The sequence below is a fragment of the Staurois parvus genome, unplaced genomic scaffold (genome assembly GCF_062004578.1).
Source record: "Staurois parvus isolate SC_StPar_1 unplaced genomic scaffold, SC_StPar_1.0 ptg000538l, whole genome shotgun sequence".
Lineage (NCBI taxonomy): Eukaryota > Metazoa > Chordata > Amphibia > Anura > Ranidae > Staurois > Staurois parvus.
In genome coordinates this window covers 4,569,842-4,594,774 of record NW_028318334.1, presented here as the reverse complement: position 1 = coordinate 4,594,774, position 24,933 = coordinate 4,569,842, and the positions used below count along the sequence as shown (strand labels likewise).

Genomic DNA, 24,933 nt, shown 5'->3' with positions numbered 1-24,933 from the left:
GCCAGCTCACTCTGAAAGCTGGCCCGCGTTAAAGACGACCCTGGTTGGAACCCAGGGCCCCTAATTGTGTATCCAACTCATGTCAGCCCTGCATATGTGACTTAGGGCTTGTTCACATGTGCGGCTACGCTGCTGCCCCTCTAAAAAGAGATCTGTGGTGGATTGATTTTCATAGAAGGCTTGACAGGCAGTGAGCAGGTAATATGTTGCCTCCTCTCCACCTCCTTTTAACCCTGAGTGTGGAATCACCACGCCTTATGCATGTGGTTGGAGGGTAGTTTCGGTGTGGCCCGATTCACTTGAATGGGCTATGTCAATGCACATTTAAACTTTGCTGCGGCGATGAAGCAAAGCATTTCAGCCACAGTATAGGTATAGCCCTGAGTGGCTGTTTTTCCAATGTTTAGGTTGGTAATTAAGAGACTGTAAAACCATAGCTCAACTGCCTGCTTTTAATGTCACCTCTGTGAATGAGCCCTTATACATGACAGCTTAACCCCAGCTAACACTTTTTAAGCAGATGCAGATATTTTTACTTTTGGGACAAAGGTTTTCCATAAATAATAGCTGATCATTGTAAGAACCCCTGTCAGTGTTAAATAGATTGTCTCAATTCTCTAACTGACACGTTTGCTGGACAGCTTGATCTGCTAAAGGAAGTTAAATAATAGGAATTACTGGCAGGATCAACTGGTAATAAAACTGTTACAAGGGGGACTTCCCCAATCACAGTAAAAACACTGAAAGAGTGGTGATGTCACAATGAAAAAAATATTTTTTTAAAAAACATACAGCAGTTATTTAAATATATATTATTATTCCTGTATAATAATTTAAATAACTGCTGTACTTTTAAAAAAACATAAATATATTTTCTTCATTGTGACATAATCACTGCTGAAAAATTGCACTCCACGCAGGCAAAGGCAATGGGGGATGGATCTCTATAGCAGTGTTTTTCAACCTTTTTTGTGCAAAGGCACACTTTTTTCATGAAAAAAATTACGAGGCACACCACCATTAGAAAATGTTAAAAAAATTTATTGAAAAACTTTTTGACTTGAGGGCCGCAATGGGTTCATATATTGGACCCGGGGGCCGGACCAAGAGTAGATGAATGATGTGTATGTGTCATCCATAGTAAGTATAGTAATATTCCCCCATAGTAAGCATAGTAATTAATCCCCCATATAGTAATTCATCCCCCATAGTAATTCATCCCCCATATAGTAATTCATCCCCCATATAGTAATTCATCCCCCATATAGTAATTCATCCCCCATAGTAATTCATCCCCCATAGTAATTCACCCCCCATATAGTAATTCATCCCCCCTATAGTAATTCATCCCCCCTATAGTAATTCATCCCCCCATAGTAATTCATCCCCCATAGTAATTCATCCCCCATATAGTAATTCATCCCCCATATTAATTCACCCCCCATATTAAGTCCCCAAGCCCCCCCTGTGTCAATTCACTTACCTTTGCTCCGCGCGTTCCTCTCGCCGTTCCGGTGTAGCATGAAAATCTGTCTCCTATGAGGATCTGTCCCCCTCCACGTATCTGCGCATGTGCCAGTTTCAGGCATTAGCAGCCGATCGGCGATCTCCGGCACATGCGCAGATACGTCGAGGGGGACAGATCATCCTGACAGTATCACGCTCCGCGGGCCGGATTAAAAGGTCCGCCGGGCCGTATACGGCCCGCGGGCCGTAGTTTGCCCATTGCTGTTCTAATGATTGGTCTATTTGTGAGCCGAGGCCACATGTTACGGATGAAATTGCAATTTTTCCCACGGCACACCAGACAATATCTCACGGCACACTAGTGCGCCGCGGCACAGTGGTTGAAAAACGCTGCTCTATAGGAACCACACATCACATCCAATCTGCTCATAGAGACTACATTTCCCATGATTCAGAAGTTGACCATGATTCGTGTGTGTGTGTGTCAGTGTCACAAACAAGTGCTGTAAAAATCCTTATTGCTCACATTATTGGCATTTAAACTGATATTAAAGGTAAACTAGAGAGGTTCTGGGTCAGGTTATTTTTATATAAAATTATACATTTTTAAAATGATTTATATCTGTATTTGTACAATTTTTGTCATAAAATCCTTTTGTTTTTTAAGAAAACCTATATAGGGGACCTGAAGTGTACAAGCCATGTCTTTAAAAAAAACAAAAACAAAAAATGAAAAACAACTAGGACAAAGGTCTAGTCATCAGCATTAGGACCAATGGACGCTTAGCCTTGGTGCATGAGGCTCCAGGTCCAGGGTTTAGCTATGGGCAGAGGGCATGGGTGTCCCATCCATCTGCGCTGCCAATAGCCTGTCAAACTCTGAGATCTCACATTGCAAATAAACAGCTATGAGGCTCCAGGCATAGGAGTGCCCAGACGCTGGAAATGCCCTGCTAGTTTCAGAAGAACATTTTTTAGAATACTGCTAAAGCACAGTTAACATTTTTATATACTCCTTATAACATCGCAAATGTTCATTTTTAAATTTTGGTCCACTTAGCCTTGTTAGGCTAAATTCTCCTTTTCCAGAAAATTGTCTATGCCGTCAAGGAGGCTCTAGTGCTGCTGTGCTTTATTTGACTATCACAAGCTCAGGACTTTGAGCTTGTGATAGCATTGGCATTCTGGCTCTTGTGCCTTCCCTGATCTGTTACTGTCCATTGCCTAGATACAAATTATGCTACAGAATGTTACCTGCCCTGACCCTTGCATGGATAACCTACTATGCTATTATCTCAGACCCCTCCTTGCTTGTCAACCGGTCAGCCACCAGTCTGGTCACTACTGCACACAGTATCTGAATTGAACATTACCATCTTGAAGACATCTGACATGCTATTCAAACTCTGCCTCTGGGTTACTGGGTAGCCTTCAAGTTCTGCAAATATAGCATTGTGCCTAAAGTTCTGGGGGCATCCAAGTTAGGCCAGCTTGCCTTAAGGGAAAGGTGGCTGCTATAGGTAAAACTGCACAGATGTCTCCCCCGAATTTTGCAGAACAGGACATGAACTGGTAAAATATTACAATTATACAGTTTAGATACACGTTAGCCCCTGCATTATAAGAAGATCACATCATAGTCCTATAGAATTTGAAAAATAGATCTTTAATCAATCCAGAGCAATGTTACCGTATGTCTTTAGTTATTTTGGAGAACTGGATTTACTTGTATTTTACATAAGCAGGAGGATGTACAGTATTTTTACATTTCTCACTCTGCTGTCAGCTTTCTGAGAAACCATTTAAATCCAATATGTCATGCAAAAAAAAAAAACCTGCATAACGAAGTCCTAGGGCTCAGTTAATGTAAAACTAGTAAAACAAAGCAAATTCTAGGTCACCCTATGTTTTCTTCTGTCAATGCCCCTTGGCCTTCAGATTTTAACTTTAACTTATAGTTACCCTTCGTATCCCGTCAGATTCTTTTCAAAACCTAACTGCTGCTATAGGCAGCTGCCCCATGGCATGAGTACATAAAGAAATTACATTTTGTTTATGGTGGTATGTGTGCAATTTAACTACATATTATATTATTGCAATATTTATATGAAAATTACACCCCCACCATTCCAAAAACATTGTAAAATCAGAAAGCAATGGTTTGCAAATCTAATAAACCCATATTGTATTCACAATAGAAAACATATCAAATGTTTAAACTGAGAACATGTACCATTTTAGGAAAAACAAATAAGGAAATTTTGGAATTGATGGCAGCAACAGGTCTCAAAAACGTTGGGACAGGGCCACACTTACCACAGTGTACAAACATAGAAGGGTGACAGAAGAAAAAAGACCGAGTGGTCCATCTAGTGTTGCATCCCCTCTTCTTTTAGCACTCCTGTATTGTAAACCTCCTGGGAACTGAGGAGACCGATTGCTGGAATTTTGGGAGTGGAATGTTATCCCATTCTTGCCTGATATAGGATTCTAAACCCGGATATTCTTTGTTGTATTTTTTGTTTCAATGTGATATATACACAGGTGAAACTCGAAATATTAGAATATCATGCAAAAGTTCATTTATTTCAGTAATGCAACTTAAAAGGTGAAACTAATATATGAGATAGACTCATTACATGCAAAGCAAGATATTTCAAGCCGTGATTTGTCATCATTGTGATGATTATGGCTTACAGCTCATGAAAACCCCAAATCCACAATTTCAGAAAACTATAATATTGTGAAAAGGTGCAATATTCTAGGCTCAAAGTGTCCCACTCTAATCAGCTAATTAAGCCATAACACCTGCAAAGGGTTCCTGAGCCTTTAAATGGTCTCTCAGTCTGGTTCAGTAGGAATCACAATCATGGGAAAGACTGCTGACCTGACAGTTGTGCAGAAAACCATCATTGACATCCTCCATAAGGAGGGAAAGCCTCAAAAGGTAATTGCAAAAGAAGTTGGATGTTCCCAAAGTGCTGTATCAAAGCACATTAATAGAAAGTTATGTGGAAGGGAAAAGTATGGAAGAAAAAGGTGCACAAGCAGCAGGGATGACCGCTGCCTGGAGAGGATTGTCAGGAAAAGCCATTCAAAAGTGTTGGGGACTTTCACAAGGAGTGGACTGAAGCTGGAGTCAGTGCATCAAGAGCCACCACACTCAGACGGTTCCTGGACATGGGCTTCAAATGTCGTGCCTGGGCTAAAGAAAAACAGACCTGGTCTGTTGCTCAGTGGTCCAAAGTCCTCTTTTCTGACGGGAGCAACTTTTGCATCTCATTTGGAAACCAAGGACCCAGAGTATGGAGGAAGAATGGAGAGGCACACACTGCAAGATGCTTGAAGTCCAGTGTGAAGTTTCCACAGTCTGTGTTGATTTGGGGAGCCATGTCATCTGCTGGTGTTGGTCCACTGTGCTTCATTAAATCCAGGATCAATGCAGCCTTCTACCAGGAGATTTTTGGGCACTTCATGCTTCGTTCCGGAGACGAGCTTTATGGGGATGCTGACTTCATTTTCCAGGAGGACTAGGCACCTGCCCACACTGCCAAAAGCACCAAAACCTGGTTAAATGACAGTGGGATTACTGTGCTTGATTGGCCAGCAAACTTGCCTGACCTGAACCCCATAGAGAATCTATGGGGCATTGCCAAGGGAAAGATGAGAGACATGAGACCAAACAATGCAGAAGAGCTGAAGGCCACTATTGAAGCATCCTGGTCTTCCATAACACCTCAGCAGTGCCACAGGCTGATAGCTTCCATGCCATGCCGCATTGAGGCAGTAATTGCTGCAAAAGGGGCCCAAACCAAGTACTGAGTACATATGCATGCTTATACTTTTCAGAGGTCCGATATTGTTCTATGTACAATCCTTGTTTTATTGATTGCATGTAATATTCTCATTTTCTGAGATTGTGGATTTGGGGTTTTCATGAGCTGTAAGCCATAATGATCACAATTATGACAAATCACGGCTTGAACTATCTTGCTTTGCATGTAATGAGCCTATCTCATATATTAGTTTCAACTTTTAAGTTGCATTACTCAAATAAATGAACTTTTGCACGATATTCTAATTTTTCGAGTTTCACCTGCATCAAATATTTTCAATTGGTGAAAGGTCTGGACTGTAGGCAGGCCAGTTATGCACCCAGACTCTTCTACTATGAATAGCCATACTGTTGTCATAGATTAGTATTGTCCTGCTGAACTATGCAAGGCCTTCCATGAAAAAAGATATTGATATAAAGTGCCTTGGAATTTTATGTGATAGTCCAACACATAGTGGCACATAATTGTGAAGTGAAAGAAAAATAAATGGTTTTCAACATTTTTTACAAATATGTGAAAAGTGTGGCGTGCATTTGTATTCAGCCCCCTGGAGTCAATACTTTGTAGAGCCACCTTTCACTGCAATTCCAGCTCCAAGTCTTTTTGGGAATGTCTCTACCAGCTTTGCACATCTAGAGAGGAACATTTTTTGCCCATTCTTCTTCTAAGATTGCCCTGTATTTGGCATCGTCCATCTTCCCATCAACTCTGACCAGCTTCACTGTCCCTGCTGAAGAACAGCATCACCACAACATGATTCTACCACCACCATGTTTCACGGTGGGGATGGCGTTTTCAGGATGATGTGCAGTGTTAGTTTTTCGCCACACAGAGCTTTTACTTTTAGGCCAAAAAGTAACATTTTGGTCTCATCTGACCAGAGCACCTTCTTCCACATGTTTACTGTGTCCCCCACATGGCTTCTCGCAAACTGGACTTCCTATGGCTTTCTTTCAACAATGGCTTTGTTCTTGCCACTCTTCCATAAAGGCCAGATTTGTAGAGTGCAAGACTAATAGTAGTCCTGTGGACAGATTCTCCCACCTGAGCTATGGATCTCTGCAGCTCCTCCAGAGTTACCATGGGCCTCTTGGCTGCTTCTCTGATTAATGCTCTCCTTGCCCGGCCTGTCAGTTTAGGTGGACGGTCATGTCTTGGTAGGTTTACAGTTGTGCCATACTCTTTCCATTTTCGGATGATGGATTGAACAGTGCTCTGTGAAATGTTCAAAGTTTGGGATATTTTTTTTATACCCTAACCCTGCTTTAAACTTCTCCACAACATTATCCCTGACCTGTCTGGTATGTTCCTTGGCCTTCAAGATGCTGTTTGTTCACTAATGTTCTCTAACAAACCTCTGAGGGTTTCACAGAACAGCTGTATTTATACGGAGATTAAATCACACACAGGTGAACTATATTTACTAATTAGGTGACTTCTGAAGGCAATTTATTCCATTAGATTTTAGTTAGGGGTATCACAGTGAAGGGGCCTGAATACAAATGTACGCCACACTTTTCAGATATTTATTTGTAAAACATTTTGAAACCATATATCATTTTCCTTCCACTTCACAATTATGTTTCACTTTGTGTTGGTCTATCACGTAAAATCCCAAAAAAATACATTTACAGTTTTGGTTGTAACATGACAAAATGTGGAAAATTTCAAGGGGTATGAATACTTCTTTTTTAAGGCACTGTATATTTCAGCATTGATGGTGTCTTTCCAGATGTGCAAATTGCCCATTCCAGTCACACGAATGCTCCTCCATACCATCAAAGATGCAAGCTTTTGAACTGAGTGCTGACAAGAAGCCGAGGGGTCCCTCTTCTCTTTAGTCTGGAGGGAATGGCACCCTTTTTTGCAAAAATTTATATCAATGTAAAATTTTGATTCGTTTGACCATAGAACAGTTTGCAACAGACCATTTTGAATGAGTTTTGGCCCAAAGTGGAAGAGAAGACCGCAGCATTCCTGGATCAAGTTCAGATGTGGCTTCTTCTTTGCATGATAAAGCTTTACTTTTTCATTTTTGGGCGGCACAGCTAACTGTGTTCACAGACAGTGATTTTTTTTTTTTAAGTATTCCTGAGCTCCTGTAGTGATGTCCATCACAGAATCATGCCTGTTTTTATTGCCACCTGAGGACCCAAAGATCAGGGGCATCCAATATTGTGTTTCAGCCTTGTCCCTTGCACACAGAGATTTATCCAGATTTTTGGAATCTTTTGATATTATGTACTATAGAGGATGATATATTTAACTTATTTGTAATATTACGTTGAGCAACAAAAGACCAAAATGATACCACTCCAGGTGAGCAATTGAATCATGAGTAAGCACTGTATTTATTTAGTGTGAAACACGTCAACTTTCTGTGTTCCTGCCCTGAATGTGTTATTATTTTTTTTTTAATATTTCCAGAATGATGTATCGAGGAGTTCAGCAATATTCCACACTTAAATGTTCATTTACATTGCAATTGTTCGACAGTTTTTCGATGCAGTTTTTCACAAATTGGTGAACCACTCTGACTCTCTAAGATGCGTTTTTTTTTATTTTTTTTTTTATACCCAATCATGTGAATGACCTGTTGCCAAATAAGCTAGTTGAAAAATGTTCTTCCAGGTTTTCCTTCTTGGTACCACTTACTTTGCCAGCTTTTTGTTGTCCTGTCCCAACGTTGAGACATGTTGTTACCATCAGTTTCAAAATGACTTTATTTTTTTCTGAAAATGCTCTATTTTCTCAGTTTTAAACATTTTTCATATGTTTTCTATTATGAATAAAATATGAGTTTGAGATTTGCAAATCATTGCCTTCTGTTTTTTGCATAGATTATACAGTGTTCCAACTTTTTTTGAATTAGGGTTGTATTTAGGTCAACTTTTTTAAATTTGCCATGTGTTATATGTTACTACTTGCAACTAGCATTCTTTGCTAGAATGTTCACAGTATAGCTGGAAGCCCCAGGGCGTTGTATTCAATCTCACACAGGTATATACCTGTTAAGAACAAATTTATCTAAATTGAAATATGTATTATTCATTTATGAAGATTAATCATCTTTGTATTGTGAACCATAGACTTTTGTGTAACCTAAAATGTATGTAAAAGCATATGATATTTTATGTTTTGAAGAATTGGGCCCACTGGCAAGCATTTATTCAAATCAAAAACATTTAAAAATGAGAGCTCTCTTCCTCCTCCACTCTTATTCAATTAAGATGGGACACTGGAGCATGACCAAGCCCCTGCAAGCCAAGCAATAGTCCAATTCAGTGTTTCTCTATCCTTTAATTTAATTTTTTTTTTATCAAGGCACTCATTAAAATTCTGCACAATCTCGAGGCACCCCATTCTAAAATATAGTTTTACATATTGCAGCAGCATCCACACACGTAGGCCACCCAACACTAGAGGTGACTTACTCTTACAAAGCAAATACACCTTTTGCATATTGATATTGACTGGTATTCCAGTGTTTCTCTTCTCCCTCACCCAGCTAGTTACCCCAGAGCTGATAGAGGGGCAGGGGAGGGACAAACAATTCCTTGAAGGCACTTGATGTCCTCTTTTATCAACCAATGAGGTCATCAATTCCCCGGATACTGGCGGCTTTGTGGGAAAAAACGTTTGAGCCACCTGCTGGCTTGTTAACAATTTTTGTGAAGTTTGAGACAGTTTTTAGGAATTTTGCCAAGGGACCCCTGAAGAACCATTTAGTATCTGGTTAAAAGTTGGTCTAATTGATAGTAAAAATGCTGGCACACAGTAACTGATCCTCGATAACTTCTTTATTCAAATATGGCTAACAATCAAAACATGATAGATTCTAAGGCGTTTCTGCTGATAGGGTCTTTCTCATAGTTAACTGCCATAGTTACATAGTTAGTCTGTCTGAAAAAAGACAAAAGTCCATTAAAAAAAGAAAAAAGTTATAATCCTATACCCACAGTTGATCCAGAGGAAGGCATAAAAAAAACCAGCAAAACAATCTAAAGTTATCTAAAGCTACATTAAATACTCAATGCCCTAGGCTTGGGGAGGATTACAAATGCATCTTATTATAGTAATTAAAAAGACACATAATTGTATTTTATTACAGGTACTTATAGTGCCGTCAATTTACACAGTGCCTTACATATACACTCACTGGCCACTTTATTAGGTATACCTGCTCAATTGCTTAATGACACAAATTGCTAATCAGCCAATCACATGGTAGCAACTCAATGCATTTAGGCATCTAGACGTGGTGAAAACGACTTGCTGAAGTTCAAACCGAGCATCAGAATGGGAAAGAAAAGGGATTTAAGTGACTTTGAATGTGACATGGTTGTTGGTCCCAGATGGGCTGGTCTGAGTATTTCAAAAACTGCTGATCTACTGGGATTTTCACACACAACCATCTCTAGGGTTTACAGAGAATATTCCGAAAAAGAGAAAATATCCAGTGAGTGGCAGTTGTGTAGACAAAAATGCCTTCTGGTCAGAGTAGAATGGGCAGACTGGTTTTTGTGAGATTCAGATGGTAGCATTTTGAATCAATGTAAACCACATGAAAGCATGGATCCATTCTGCCTTGTATGAATGGTTCAGGATGGTGGTGTAATGATGTACTGTAGGTGATACTGTATTTTCTTGGCACTAGCAAGGTGTATCTAATAAAGTGGCCAGAGAATGTATATTGCACATTTTTCTCAGTCCCTGCCACCATACTTCATACCCCTGTCTGACACACACACCTCTTCTACTCCACAGAAGAGAAAATATGTCTCCTCCATGTACTTCTCTAAAATGCTTACATACATTTGACGGCTGTTTATCTTTTAACATTCATTCTGCCACAGTAAAGTTTCCCTATCCTGATTCTCCAGGGGTTCGTGGTACAATCTACGTACTGCAAGAAGCATATCCTGCACATAACATAAATGCCATTATTTGAATTACAAAACCTATATTAAATGGGGGAATTTTTCCCGTTAACCAAAGAGGATATCATTTTTGCTTTTTACATGTACCTGCAGATGGAAGATCCATGCTGATAGGATCCTACAATTGTTAGCCAAGTGTTTCCATTGTAGCAGTTAGTGTTGAATAACCTATAGATTTAGGCTCCATGGGCATGAGCCTACCCTGATTGCTGGTCGTGGGAAAATGCGGCTGCCACAGTTTTGTCACGATTTTGCGTTTCCCAGAGTCAGGTGGTCAAAACGTTCCTATCCTGAAAATGATTCTTCTGTGCTCTGGAGAGGGAGGTTTACCTCACCTAAACATAGCAGTTCCTAAACTATGCTAACAGCCTATGTGTACATGGATACATAGGCTTTTATGGAGTTTGAGTTTAGAAGCTTTGGCAAAAAATTCCAAAAGCTCCTAAACTCAAGCTTAGGAGCTACTCGTGTATATGAAGCCCTAGGCTCCATGTACATGGGACGTTTGGAAAACACTTCTGAACGATGGAAACTGACTGCTGGAAAACGTAGGTTAAAAAATATTGGTTTAGCCGCGTTTGCATACCGCGTTTATGTGCGTTTGCGTTATTAGAAGCATTTTTTAAAGATAACATCAGGAGACCTACCAAAATGCCCAGAATGCACTGAAAAACAGTAAAAAAAGAACTATTTCAGGCATTTTGAAATAGAGAGAGCAGAAGCAGAGAGAGCAGTATGTGTTGAGATTATCTGGTTGTAGTCACTATGGATCCCATCATGAGCATAATGCGGCACGTTCTACCATTTTTTCCTTCATGCAAAACCTGGAACTGACTGCACTGGTGTACTAGGTCCATTTGAATATATGGAAAACGCTTTGCGTGCATTTTTGATGATGAAAAAAGGCTCTGGACAGCATTTGGATATGGAACAGTTAAAAAAAAACGCTTCTAAACACTGTTCCAATGGTAGCAGCGTTTACATGCATTTGGTGTTTGAAATGCTGATAAAATCTATTCCTGAATGCAAAAATGACTGTAAACGACATAGTGTACATGGACACATAGGAAAACATTAGGAAGAGTTCAGGGGCTGCTGAAAAAAATGCAGAAAAGCTTCTGAACGTCAGATTATCATCTGCATTGTACATGAGCCCTTAGGCTCAAGATTGATCCCAACGTCGATGTTCTTACTGGAGTAATGACACCGATCTTTAAAAATAAACAAATGTATATTTATTTACTTGTATTCATGGATGAGCTTACTGGCATAGTTTATACACTTATGAACAAATGAACAGAAGCACACTACTTTCACAAGCGCTCTGTTTTAGAGCCATGAAGAAAGAAGGCAGATCAGCAACAGTCCCTCAACAAAAACAAGATATTTCAACCTGCTCAAACGTTTTACTACGAAAAAGAAAAAAAATCAGGCCTGCCCTACAGACCTTTAATCTAGCGAAAAAAATGCCAGATCTGGAGATCAGTTCATATTTATGGATTTCACAAAGTGACAATTATCTCTGGTTTGAAAAGAAAAACATATTTTAAAATATGTATTTTTAACTTAAAATCCCTTCTAATCCTCCCTTCTAATCCTCCAAATCTCCAAATTCCTTTTTTTTTTTTTTTTTGTTGCTGTGATCTGACTTCCTGTTACATTCCATGGTCCCATGTTACATGGGCTGACTGGCAACTTTTGGCCCAGGGTGCCAGTACAACCCAGAGGCCCATTGTGCAGCGACTAAGCTCCCCCTCCCAGTGTCTTTTTTTCCCTGACTCCTCCCAACCCCAATTCCAGACTGAAGCTCCGCTCCAGGTACTTTTTGGGGGTGGGTCCGGCTGGCCCGCGCTTGCTGCACCAACTCTGAGTTCCCGAACTGACCAGCAGGGGGCGTGCAGGGGGGAGACAGGGCGGCTCAGTCGGGGCTGGCTAGATAAGGAGAGCCTCTGGTGGGGCACAGAGCCAGCCTCTGCTCAGACACTCGGACACCATCCATGCCGAGGGGGGGGGGGTCGTTGGCCAGCACTGTTCATATTCAGTAGGACAGTGGTGGGGACATTTTACTCCTCTTCACCAGGAAGCCTTTAAGCATGTTTGCAGAGTTGGTGCAAGGATTGTTTTTGTCTACTCGGGTGCATTTTGCTGCCCCCACTCCACCCACAATGCAGCCCCTCCAATTTATGGCATACATTTTATTTGTGCTCCAGTGTGTAATGCGGGGGCAGGGTTATGCATTCACTGCTTCCCCTCACTGGCTACTGGCAGGTGAAGCCAACAAAAACTTCCAAAAACTGTGTGCAGTAGGAGACCGGATGCTGTGTTATGCCGGGTACATACAGGAGGTGTACATACAGGAGGTTTTTTTCATTCAATCCATGGGCTGTAAATCAGATGGTTCCTGTCCAGTGTGAAAGACCCTAAGGCTAAGTTCACACCTATGCAGTATGCAATTTGCGTTTCTGCAGTGTGTTGTGTTTTTGCACATGCATTTTTTGCCTTGGTTATGTGTTTTTGCAATTTTTTTTTTCTTGTTGCTAAGCAGATTTAAAATGCATTAAAAACGCACTACAGGCTTTTCTGCAGCATTTCCATTGAAGTCTATAGAACCAAAAATGCAACTTTTTTCATTAAAAAAAGTCCCTGACCCTTTCCAAAAAATGCATCGGGTGAAAACGTAGAGATGTGAATGTGTCCCATAGGAAATCATGTTACATGGACCGTATTGCGTTTCTGCAAAACACTGCAAAAAATGCTTAGGTGTGAACCTAGAGTAAAACTTACAAACCAACCTCAATGCTCTGTTTAATTGGGCAACTATGTGGCAAATGAGGTTTAATGTTGATAAATGTAAGGTTCTGCACTTGGGGGCTAAGCATATGCATGCATCATACATACTAGAGGGGGGGGTACAACTGGGGGAATCAATGGTCGAGAAGGATCTGGGAGTTCCGGTAGATCACAAGCTTAATAATGGCATGCAATGCCAAGCTGCGGTTTCTAAAGTGAGCAAAATCCTCTCTTGTATTAAAAGAGGTATAGACTCCAGAGAGAGAGATATCATATTACCCTGGTACAAATCATTAGTAACACCTCATCTGGAATATGCAGTTCAGTTTTGGGCACCAATTCACAAAAAGAACATTGGGGAACTGGAGAAAGTACAGAGAAGGGCAACCAAACTGATAAGAGGCATGGAGGAGCTCAGCTATGAGGAAAGATTAGAGGAACTGAATTCTCTCTCGAGAAGAGGAGATTAGGGGGGATATGATCAACATGTATAAATACATCAGTGGTTCATATAGTGAACTTGGTGTAGTTATTCACCCTGAGGTCATCACAGAGGACAAGGGGGCCCTCTTTATGTCTGGAGGAAAAGAAATATCTCCAAATACGGAAAGGTTTCTTCACAGTGAGAGCTGTGAAAATGTGGAATAGACTCCCTCAAGAGTTGGTTTTGGCCAGCTCATTGGATTGCTTCAAAAAAGTCCTGGATTCTTTCTTAGATACACAGAATATAACTGAATACTAACATTTATAGGTAAAGTTGATCTAGGGAATATCCGATTGCCTCTTGCGGGATCAGGAAGTTTTTTTTCCCTGCAGAAGCAAATTGGATCATGCTTTGCTGGATTTTTTGCCTTCCTCTGGATCAACTGTGGGTAAAGGATTATAACTTTTTTTTTTTTTTAATGGTTGAACTGGATGGACTTTTGTCTTTTTTCAGCCAGACTAACTAGCAGTTTACAGATTAAAAAGAGTCAATGTTGAACTGGGAGTGTGAGTTTTAATAGTAACAAAGATTTTCTCTTTTATAGGTCATTGCAGTAGTCATGGATCTTTTCACAGACGTTGACCTCCTATGTGATCTCATAGAAGCAGCAAGCAAAAGAAGAGTCCCCGTTTACCTCTTGCTTGATGAAAAAAACCTGAAGTACTTTATAGAAACGTTTCAGAAGTTGGGATTCGACAAAATTCATCTACCTGTAAGTTTCAACTGCATATAATATTGTAAATCTCTATTTGAAGCATGTCTTTTAAAGAGTTTGGCTGTACAGCCATGTTTCCAGAGTTTAGTCGTGAGGCATCACTGAAGAAGGTGAGGTTTACCTGTTCTTTCTTATTCTTTGAATTGAGATGCATTTTTCTCTTTCAGAGCTGCCTTGCCTGGAAGCTGCCCTGTACTGGCCAAACACACTGAATTGCATGTAGCTTTCCTTAAAGTTTGTAAATAAAGAGGACCTGTCGCTAACCCAGGCAATTCACACTAATATGCAGAAGATGGCTTTAGCGAAAAATAATCCGTAGATTGACAAATATAGGCCTCTGAAATTCTAAGAACTTTTTTTTTTTCATTAGTTAGCTTTCTCCTTCTGCCACTTCTTGTTGGTGATTGCTAGTCTAACTTGCCAATTGGGAGGCTCAGGAGGTGGTAGAGGGTGGGGCCAAGGTAGACATGTGCATGGAAAGTCAAAATTTGTCATACGCACTGTGCCCATCTAATTAGAAGTTTATTTTAAAAATCATCAAAGTTAACCGCTTCCCCTCCGCCCTATAGCAGAAATACTGCTGTAGGGGTGCTGATAGAACAGAGCCTTGGGGGGGGGGGGGGGGGGGAGCTGCACATGCTCAGTCTGCATATTGTGCATGGTGTGTATTGCTAGAGAGTTTTTTTTTTTTTCTTCGGAGAGCGCATGTGATCAGCACATGGACAATCAGCACTGTCCAGACTGAAGGTCGGTGGTCCTGCAGTCTCATAGGACAATCGGGGCAGGATGAAAACTCCTCCTACAAGCTTTAACCAGTGTTCTGCTGAACACTGATAGAAAACTGCTCTAACTGCTGATGAGAAAAGGTATTTAGCAGTTTATAGTTACTAAAATAATTGCATTTCCATGTTGTGTGTACTGTGGGAGACCAGATATAGTGAATGCAGGGTCCGGGGTTTAGTAACACTTTAACTATGGTTTTTAAATGTGAGAAAAACAGACATAGTTGTTCTAATTGTATTTTCAATCCCGCATCATTGGAACACTGGAAGCATGCTGACTTGTTTAATTATTTAACCAACAAAAAAAATTGGTTGTCCAATGCAATACAAAAAACACAGTTCTGCAATATCTTTGTTTTATTTTAGAATATGAAGATGCGAACTATAACAGGAGATACATACTGTACGAAGTCTGGGAAGAAATTCTCTGGACAGTCGCTTTCAAAATTTCTTCTGATTGACTGCGAGCATGTCATCGCTGGTTCCTACAGGTAACGTGACTTATCACTTATGTTCTCATACTAGGCTTGAACAAGTCCATTGGGGTCACCAGGGATGGCACCCAACCTCCCACACATCATGTTGGTGGCCATACACTTCAGTTACAATCGAACATCAAGCAACTGGTGTACCTCGTGTGGCTTTGACATCTAATTTATTGTTAATGCCCTTACTGCTGGCTCATTGGTCTGCTAGGTGGTCTCATTAACTAGTCACAAGGCACTGGAATAGACCAGAGCCAGTGACCATGGGACTGTATCACACTTTATCTGTGTCTAAATATGTTCTGCAACAAAACAGCAATGTAGGCAGCTGAGGGTCCCAAATGCATTGCCAGTGTCAACTCCATCAGATGTATTTCTAAAACAAAAATGTACATAACCATTTCACCCAATGAAAGTGGATGTACATTCGTTCTGTGCAAAAATATGTTAAGCTATTTCCTGTGCTGGTCAATTGTAATACTGAAATACTGCTACAGGGTAGGGCTGCGCAAAATCACGTCTGTGTAATATATACGTGATTTTGCATTTCCTAGTACGGGACATGCACGCGATACCCGCGCCTCCGTTGGCAACCTCACTGGGTGATTCCCTGCCATCACCCGTCGATCACCGAGTATCACTGACTGGGAGAGATCTTTTTGTAAACAATATAGATCTCTCCCTTGTCAGCTCCTGCACACTGCTTTGTATTGCTCTGTATAGCAGTCTCACTATAAGTTGCTGATTGCCGCCATTACTGGTATTTAAAAAAAAATAATAATTCAGTATCTATACTGCCTTTTGTAAACACTATAACTTTCACGTAAACCAATTAATTTACACGTATTGGAATTTTTGTTAGCAAAGACATGTAGCAGAATATATTTTGGTGTACATTTATGACGAAATTTGATTTAAAAAAAAAAAAATTACTGGACATGTTTAATAGCAAAAAATAAAAAATATTGGTTTTTTTTCTCAAAATTGTCGGTTTTGTATTTATAGCACAAACAGTAAACACACAGGTGATCAAATACCACCAAAATACCACCTTTTTTTCCCATTTGTGGGAAAAAATGGAAGTAAATTTAATTTTGGTGCAGCACTGCATGACCGCGCAATTGTCAGTTAAAGTAACGCAATACCGTATCGCAAAAAATGGCCAGGTCAGAAAGGGAGGGGGTAAATCCTCTGGAGGGCAAGTGGTTAAAGTGGAGTTCCAGCTGAAAAAAATAAAAGTCAGCAGCTACAAAAACTGCAGCTGCTGCCGGCCGTCTTCTCTCCCCGACGACGGCATCTTCAGTGTGGGCACCCGGCTGTGACAGCTTGCTGCTACACAGCTGGGTGTCCACTGCGCATGTGCGAGAAGCACTGTGTTTCCTGAATTATCCGTTGTCTTCTGGGACCTATCGTGTGTCCCAGAAGACTATGGGGAGGGAGGGGGGAGAAAATTTCTGCTTTTGATCACCTTAGGCAAGCGCAGCGGAAGTGGGAGCAAGTACCTGTCAAATTCGGGTACCCGCTCCCCAAAGGTGCCAATCCTTAATGGGGAGCGGGGAACAAAGGATTAAAGCGGAACTTCCCATTTTTGGTTGGAGCTCTGCTCTAAATTAAAACAGAAAACACTGCATTTAAGCCACTGGATAGGAATTTCCAATGATATTTAGCACCATCTAGTGGCAAAATGCAGTATTTTACATATTTAAATCAATGTAAAACCTTCACCAGCTCTGGGAATAGCCTAATACCATTTCATTATTGCCCCTTTCACAGAAAATGGATGTACATGTAGTTTCACTGAGCAAAATGTTAGACAAATTGTTTTCTAAATAGACACCTATGTGTTTAAATATGTCACGATTATGCAACTTATTCCCAACTATATTTTTCACTGCTTTGCTTTATTGATTGTGGTGTGATGCCCAATTTATTTAGTGTAGGTTTTTGTACACAGCATAGATTCAGAAAGGAATGTAAATCTTAACAAACAATAGATTTTTATATTCCGTCCTGGGTCTATGCAGCCTATCTGCAAACCTTGGTTTTCTTGCTGCACTTTAACAGAACAATATTTCAGCTGGTAGTGAAACCCGTTTTGAACAAAATGGGACCAAAATTTTATTTATAAAAATTAATTCTGATAATATTATTGACTATAAGAGAATTTCTTATACAAATGTAAATCTTGTAGTTTGTCAGATACTGCAGTAAAGCTGATCAGGGAAGTCAGGTTTTAGGAAATGATCTGACTGCGTGATGGAGGGTTGTGTAAAGTGGTTGTAAAGACTCCGTTTTTTTACTTTCATGCATTTTATGCATAAAGCTAAAAAAAAAACTTTCTGGGTGCAGCTACCCCCCCATCCCTCCTATACCCACCTGAGCTCGATCTAGGGATGTGCACAACAACAAAGGCTGTATTGGCTCTCTTACTTGGCTTAGAGACAGCAGCAGGAGCCAATGGCATTCACAGCCATTGAGGAGGGATCGGGGCCGAGTGCACTTTGTGTGTATTTTGGACACACAGAGGCGGCTCAGGAGTGAGCATACACAAGTGCCCCCGAAGCAAGCAGCTTGCTCTAGGGGCACTTGGTGGGGTAAAGGGGCCAGGAGCACCAGCTGAGAAGTGGAGGATCGGGGCTGCTCTGTGTAAAACCACTGCACAGAGCAGGTAAGTATAGACATGTTTGGCATTTAACCCCTTGCCTACCGGGCACTGTCACCCCCTTCCTGCCCAGGTCAATTTTTAGCTTTCAGCACTGTTGCACTTTGAATGACAATTGCGCAGTCATGCAACACTGTACCCATATGAAATTTGTATCTTTTTTTCACACAAATAGCTTTCTTTGGTGTTATTGAATCGCCACTGGGGTTTTTATTTGTTGCACCATAAATGAAAATAAAAAAGGCGTTTGCGTTTAGAAGCGTTTTTTAAAGATGACATCAGGAGACCTTCCCAAATGCCCAGAATGCACTGAAAAACAGTAAAAAAATTAACTATTTCAGACATTTTGAGAGAAATAGAGCAGAAGCAGAGAGAGCAGTATGTGTTGAGATGACCTGTCTTTTCTGGTTGTATTCACTGTGGATCCCATCATGTGCATAATGCGGCAGGGTTCAGGGGCTGCTGAAAAAAACGCAGAAAAGCTCCTGAATGTCAGTTTATCAGCTGCAGTGTACTAGAGCCCTTAATCTGCACTCCAGCAGGCTCCCTCCCCAGTGCAGCCCCCCCTGTAGGGTGCTCACGGTTTCACACTTGCCCCTGCCACTTACAAAGCAGGGATAATAGCCAAGAGTGCTTGCTTACAGACCAGAACGCCAGGAAAGAGGACAGCAGGGCAAGTAATACTACCTCTCATTCTACCCACTAGACCACGGGTGTCATACTGGCAGCCCTCCAGCTGTTGCCAAACTACAAGTCCCATGAGGAATTGCAAGATTGTCAGTTACAAGCATGACTCCCAGAGACAGAGGCATGAAGGGACTTGTAGTTTCGCAACAGCTGGTGGGCCGCTAGTTTGACACCCCTGCCCTAAACATGGTGCGTACGTGTGTGTGTGTGGGGGGAGCACAACAAGGGTAGATTTTGACTAATTTCCGGAATTGGGTGTTAAATGTAAAATAATCTCCTTTCTGAGAGATGCAGCTTTGACAACTTACAGTTCTAGTTTTCTGTCTTGACACAGGTTTACCTATGATTACTTGTTTTATCACAATTGTGTATGTCACGGCTAATCGCAGGACATGATGTATTTTGTTAAAATGTTTAATCTGGATAAAAGCCTTTAATTTAAAAAAAAATACCACTGTATATAGCACACTTAACTATTTTGTGTCTCTTTGTTTGCAAAATCTCTTGATTATTTCATTGTTAGAACGTTCAGATATTGCTTGTTCTAAGAAGGGATAGGAGAAACTATGTACTACTGTGCATATACCAGCAATTCATAGTTAAAGTGGATCTAAAGGCAGAAAGTTTCTTTACCTTCATGCATTCTATTCATGAAAGTAAAAAAGCCTTCCGCATGCAGCTCCCCCTCTTTACGCCATGCTTTCTTTAACCACTTCCTGTCCGGACACTTTTACCCCCTTCCTGTCCAGGGCAATTTTCAGCTTTCAGCGCTATTGCACTTTGAATGACAATTGCGCGGTCATACAATACTGTACCCATATGAATTTTTTACCATTTTTTTGAGACAGATAAGGCTTTATTTTGGTGGTATTTATTCACCGCTGGGATTTTTTTTTTACTATGTAAATAAAAAAGTCCACAAATTTTGAAAAAAAGTGTTTTTTTAATAAAATTTTGCAAATAAATAATATTTAATCATAAATCTTGGCCACAATTTATTCCGTTATTTTTTTTTTAGTAAAAACAAAAATCCAAATTAGTTTATAACCAAAAATTATAATTTTTAAACCTTTTTTTTTACATTTTTAATTTACTTTTTTATATTATTTTTTATTTATTTTTTACATACTGTCACCCTAGCAGTACAGTGTCACCATGGTGACACTGTACTACTTGTGAGGGGTGATGAAGATTTTTTTTTTTTTTTTTTTTTTACACCCATATAGGATGTAAAAGCAATCATTTCTCTTTCTCTCTGTCTGCATTCTTGCAGTCATTGAGAAGTACTGAGTGAGCTGTGATTGGTCACAGCTTGTCACATGGTACAAGGCTGTTGTGAATAGCCTTGTACCATATGACCTCTGTGATCATTCACAGATTTCACACGTAGTAAGCAATGATGTCACAAGTGACATCTTGCTTACTACTTTGCATGTGATCACTGATTGGCCAATCAGTGATCACATGATCAGGACCTCGTACAAGGGTCCCGTCCGACGATCGGTGCTGCGCGCTCCCAGGGAGCGCGCACAGCTAGAAAAGGCGGGTGCCTTTTATGAACGGCAACCCGCCCCTGGACTGCCACCGCCCTGCTGTTTATAAAGTGGTTAAAACAGAACTATAGGGGAAACTTTTTTTCCTCATTTTGGATAGACTAAGGGAGGGTTATAACCCTTGCTATTTTATTTTCACAATCTGTGTCCCATTGGGGAGGTTTGCCTTCACATCCTGTCCCATTGCCAAAACAGGAAGTGAGGGAACATCCCTGAAATTAGAGGAATTCCTTGGGGACTACCAGGTCACCAGAACTAGTGTCCCCATTGGAAGATTTCTATGGTTTTTAAATGTGAGAAAAACAGACAAACATTAATCCTCTGCGTTGTGTAAAAAGGCTATTTGATCTTGATTGCTCTGTTACTCCCTCGTTTAAGTCCACCTCTTATTTCCTGATAAGACAGACTGAACCGTAGGCATTTGCCAATGCTCAGTTTTGTGTGTATTGCTAGAGAGGTTTTTTATTTATTTTTTTGTTCTTGGGAATGTGCATGCAAACAGCACAGGGCCAATCAGCACTGGACAGACAATAGTCAGGGGTTTTGCATCCTCCTAGAGCAGAAAGAAAACTCCTCCTACAAGCTTTAACCAGTGTTTAGCTGACCACTGATAGAAGCCACAAGACCGCTCTAACTGTTGATGATAAAAGGTATTTAGCAGTTTATATTTACTAAAATAATAGCATTTCCATGTTGTGTGTACTGTGGTAGACCAGGTATAGTGAATGCCGGGTTTGGGGTTTAAAAAACTTTAATCATTTCAAACAGAGCGCAATGGCATCTTCAATACAAACAAATGAAGGTATACAATATATGGAAAATTCTTTTAGAATACAGGGTTGCTGATCATGACTTTGAGATTACACACCTTTTAGATTATATCCGAAGAATCCAGTATATATTTTATTGTATTATCCCGCCTAGATGTCTAGTCCAACTTTTTTTTCTTCTTATTTTTCAGTTTCAGCTGGCTTTCTAGTCAAGTTCACAACAACATGGTGACCTACTTCAAGGGAAACATAGTGGAAGAGTTTGACAGAGAATTCCGTTGCCTGTATGCCTGTTCAATGGAAACGGACTATTTCTCAAGCCTAGAAAATGAGAACAGCAATCTTTTTGGACAAAGTCCTACAAGGTCCAGATGGATTCCCATGAAAACCCCTGCTATACCTCCACCAGTCATTGAAAATTCTGTTCACTCAGACAGCAACTCTAGTTCTGATAGTCAGTCAAGTGTAAAAACCCCACCGTTTTTTCGGAACCAGGCTGCCACAGTCATTCGTGAAGATAAGCCTGTCATGGCAAAGTTTGTGAATATAAACTCATATGATACACTAGCAGAAACAAGTAAACAGACAGAGGAAAAAGTCAATGATCAGAAACGACCATCAGAATCTCACTTGAAACCGAATAACCTCATGGGGATGCAGAGAAATGCCTTATCAAAGTCTTCACCTGATCTGGTTGACAAGCCTTCTTCTCTTTTAAGGACCAAGTTTGAACAAATCCAGAATAAGTTTCTCAACCCACAGATTAAATCCTCCCCAAGAATAAAACATGAAGTGTCCCTAAATAAAGCCCCCAACTCCAATGGCACTTCCACAAACAAGAACACCCCACTGGCTGATATGAAAAGGGAAGAAACAGGCAAGAGAATGACCCTGGGACATAGTAAGCTAGCACTAATTACAGAGAGCAATAACAAAATGCTAGAAAATAAGGTCTACAGTCGCTTTCAGATCCGTCCATAGATTTCTGTCCATGGACAGAACTGGGAACTGATCATTATTACCTGCTTTATATTGCACTGGCATACTGTACAGTGATTTGCAGGGTCGGACTTTGCACAGCCAACATAGGCCATGGCCAAGGATAACAGTGCTTTCAGAGGTGGTACACAGTCACCCATACATCGTGTTACTGTCATTAATTATGTCATTTGTGTCAAAGAAAAGCTGCTCCTGCCAGGGATACCAGTTTTTATTTTTTTTTCCAATTGAATGTTGGATGGGAGGTTACCAATAGGGACACCCACATAGTGAATTTTGGCTGTTTCCTTGGGAACTGGTCACAATGCATATAGCGTGTACCTAGCTTAAGAATAATTTTTATGATGTTCTCTGACATCCACTAAATGTGTGGCTACTGTGATACACTTTTTGATTGCTGCATGCTTCTCTGTGGGCCATCTGTTTGTCTCCAAATGTCATTTGTATGTATAACTAATTTTATTTTTGGGGTTTTGTGTTTTTTTTTTTTTTTTGGGTGGAATAATGTAGTGTGTACTTGCATTTCAGTTTTGGCCCACATAATGAAACAATACACATAAATGGGATAAATGCACAAAATGTGCCAATGGCATCTTGGCATGTTTTGGGCCCAAGACATCATCATTGTCATAAAGCAGCAATCCAAAACACATACAAACCTCATGTTCTTCTACTTTGTGGAATTATTCCCCTACAAAATAATAGAGCACCAGTACTATCCTCATATATAATGGGGATCCTGGTGTGCTTCTCAACTTACTTCAGAAGTGCTAACCTAGTGGGTAACAATACTATCCATTGTTCCACCATGCCACCAGTGTAATATAACAGGACCAAGCATGGCACATGGACCAATAAAGACTATCTACTAGACAGTTGGCATTGATGCACAAAACCTAAACACATATGGCTGCATATAGCTCCACCACTCTGAGAATGATGGGGGACATTTTATGTGTATATATATATATATATATATATATATATATATATATATCTTTTAAATGTACACAGGATATTATATTGTAAGCATGAATCACAAACATAATTGCATTTTACCGCTACTTTGCTCAGTGTATGGAAATGAGGATTGGTAAATTTCAACATGGTGTAACTACATCAGTATTGTGGATTGTACCAATGTGGAAAACACAGCCACGAACAGTCATATCCTGCTATACCTCCCAACATTTAGGGTGTGTAATTTATGCGAATAAGCTACAAGTCTGTTCATGTCAATCTGAGTCTATATTGAAAAATAAATGTGCTAGAAATAGCTTTATAAAAATGATTATTTCATTGTCATCAGTGGGTACACAAGACAACAGGGTTGTGTATATATATATATATATATATATATATATATATATATATATATATATATATATATATATATATATATATATATATATATATATATATATATATATATATAATTTTATTTTTTTTTCCCCATCTATTGTTTTTTTTTTTTTTATTGAAGGTTTGAAAAGTAAATTGAAGCATTAGCTGACTATTATCAAGAAACCATTTGTTTTCCTATTTGCTGTAAATCCGTAAGCTCATCAATACATTTAGGAAAAACTATCTTCATATCTAGGGTATAGGTATTTATATGGATTATTTGAGAATACAAATTCGGGTATTTGAATACACTGATTAAAAATGCAACCATGCCAATAAACTGATAAATTACCTAATGGAAAAACAATATCATGATATGATAAAATGGAATGTTAATACGAATGCATAATATAATGTATAACAATACAAAAAAACAACAATAGGGGGCTCTTCAGGTGTCAAATATGTTTGCAATAGCCTCCAAAAAATATTTTAAAAAATGTCAACTTTTATTGTAGGAAGAAAATATGTATAAAACAGCACTGGACCTATCTAGAGTCTGGTAATCACTGGAGGTGATCCGTGATATTATGCTCTTCAAAGGGATCCCACGTATAATAGCCACGTATAAACATGTATAATAGCCCGAAGTGTGACATCCCTGCATACTGAGCGCGCCTCATATCTTGTCTAAACTTTTTTTAATAAACATTAATATCTAAAATACATACACCCATGTAAGGTATGGCGGTCTAATGCATACTGACACCCTTGAAACGCGTTCTTGTGCACCCTGTGAACTGCGAACTTCAATAAACACATATAGAAAGCCCAAAGTATGACGTCCCTGCATATCGAGCACGTCTCATATTTCATTTAAACTTTTATTATAAACTTTTATACCTCCATACCTGACATGGGAGTATGTATTTTAGATATTAAAGTTTATAATACAAGTTTAGACAGGATATGAGGCATGCTCGATATGCAGGAACATCACACTTCAGGCTATTATACATGTTTATTGAAGTTCACACGTTTTGGGGGAGAAGCCTCTTCATCAGGGCTAAAATACAAGAAAATATTACAACACATCATACACATTTTATACTTACAATAAAAGTGACAAAATTTGAAGGGCTTACAATAAAATTCAAAATGTTCACAAAAAAAAATTCAATATGTATAATAAAATTATTTTAGTCTATTAATATATTACATTTTCATTTTATTATAAATATATTTATTTTTATTAAAAATATATTGAATTTATGAATATTTCGAATTTTATTGTCAACACTTTTATTGTAAGTATAGAATGTTTATGACGTGCTTTAATATTTTATTGTATACTAGCCCTGATGAAGGGGGGTGCTTCTCCTCCGAAACGAACTTCAAAAACGTGTATAATAGCCTGAA

At 39.6% G+C, this 24,933-nt stretch overlaps 1 protein-coding gene across 1 annotated transcript in view; it reads left to right on the top strand.

The window, feature by feature from the left end:
* SACK1C (scaffolding CK1 anchoring protein C) overlaps positions 1-23,521 on the top strand; it is a 60,050-nt gene extending 36,529 nt beyond the window's left edge. Inside the window, exons 2-4 of the mRNA XM_089690641.1 lie at positions 14,062-14,229; positions 15,381-15,505; positions 21,363-23,521. Coding sequence (XP_089546767.1) covers positions 14,062-14,229; positions 15,381-15,505; positions 21,363-22,152 — 1,083 coding nt within the window. The 3' untranslated portion in view covers positions 22,153-23,521. The remainder of the gene's footprint in view (positions 1-14,061; positions 14,230-15,380; positions 15,506-21,362) is intronic.
* The last annotated feature ends 1,412 nt before the right edge of the window (positions 23,522-24,933 follow it).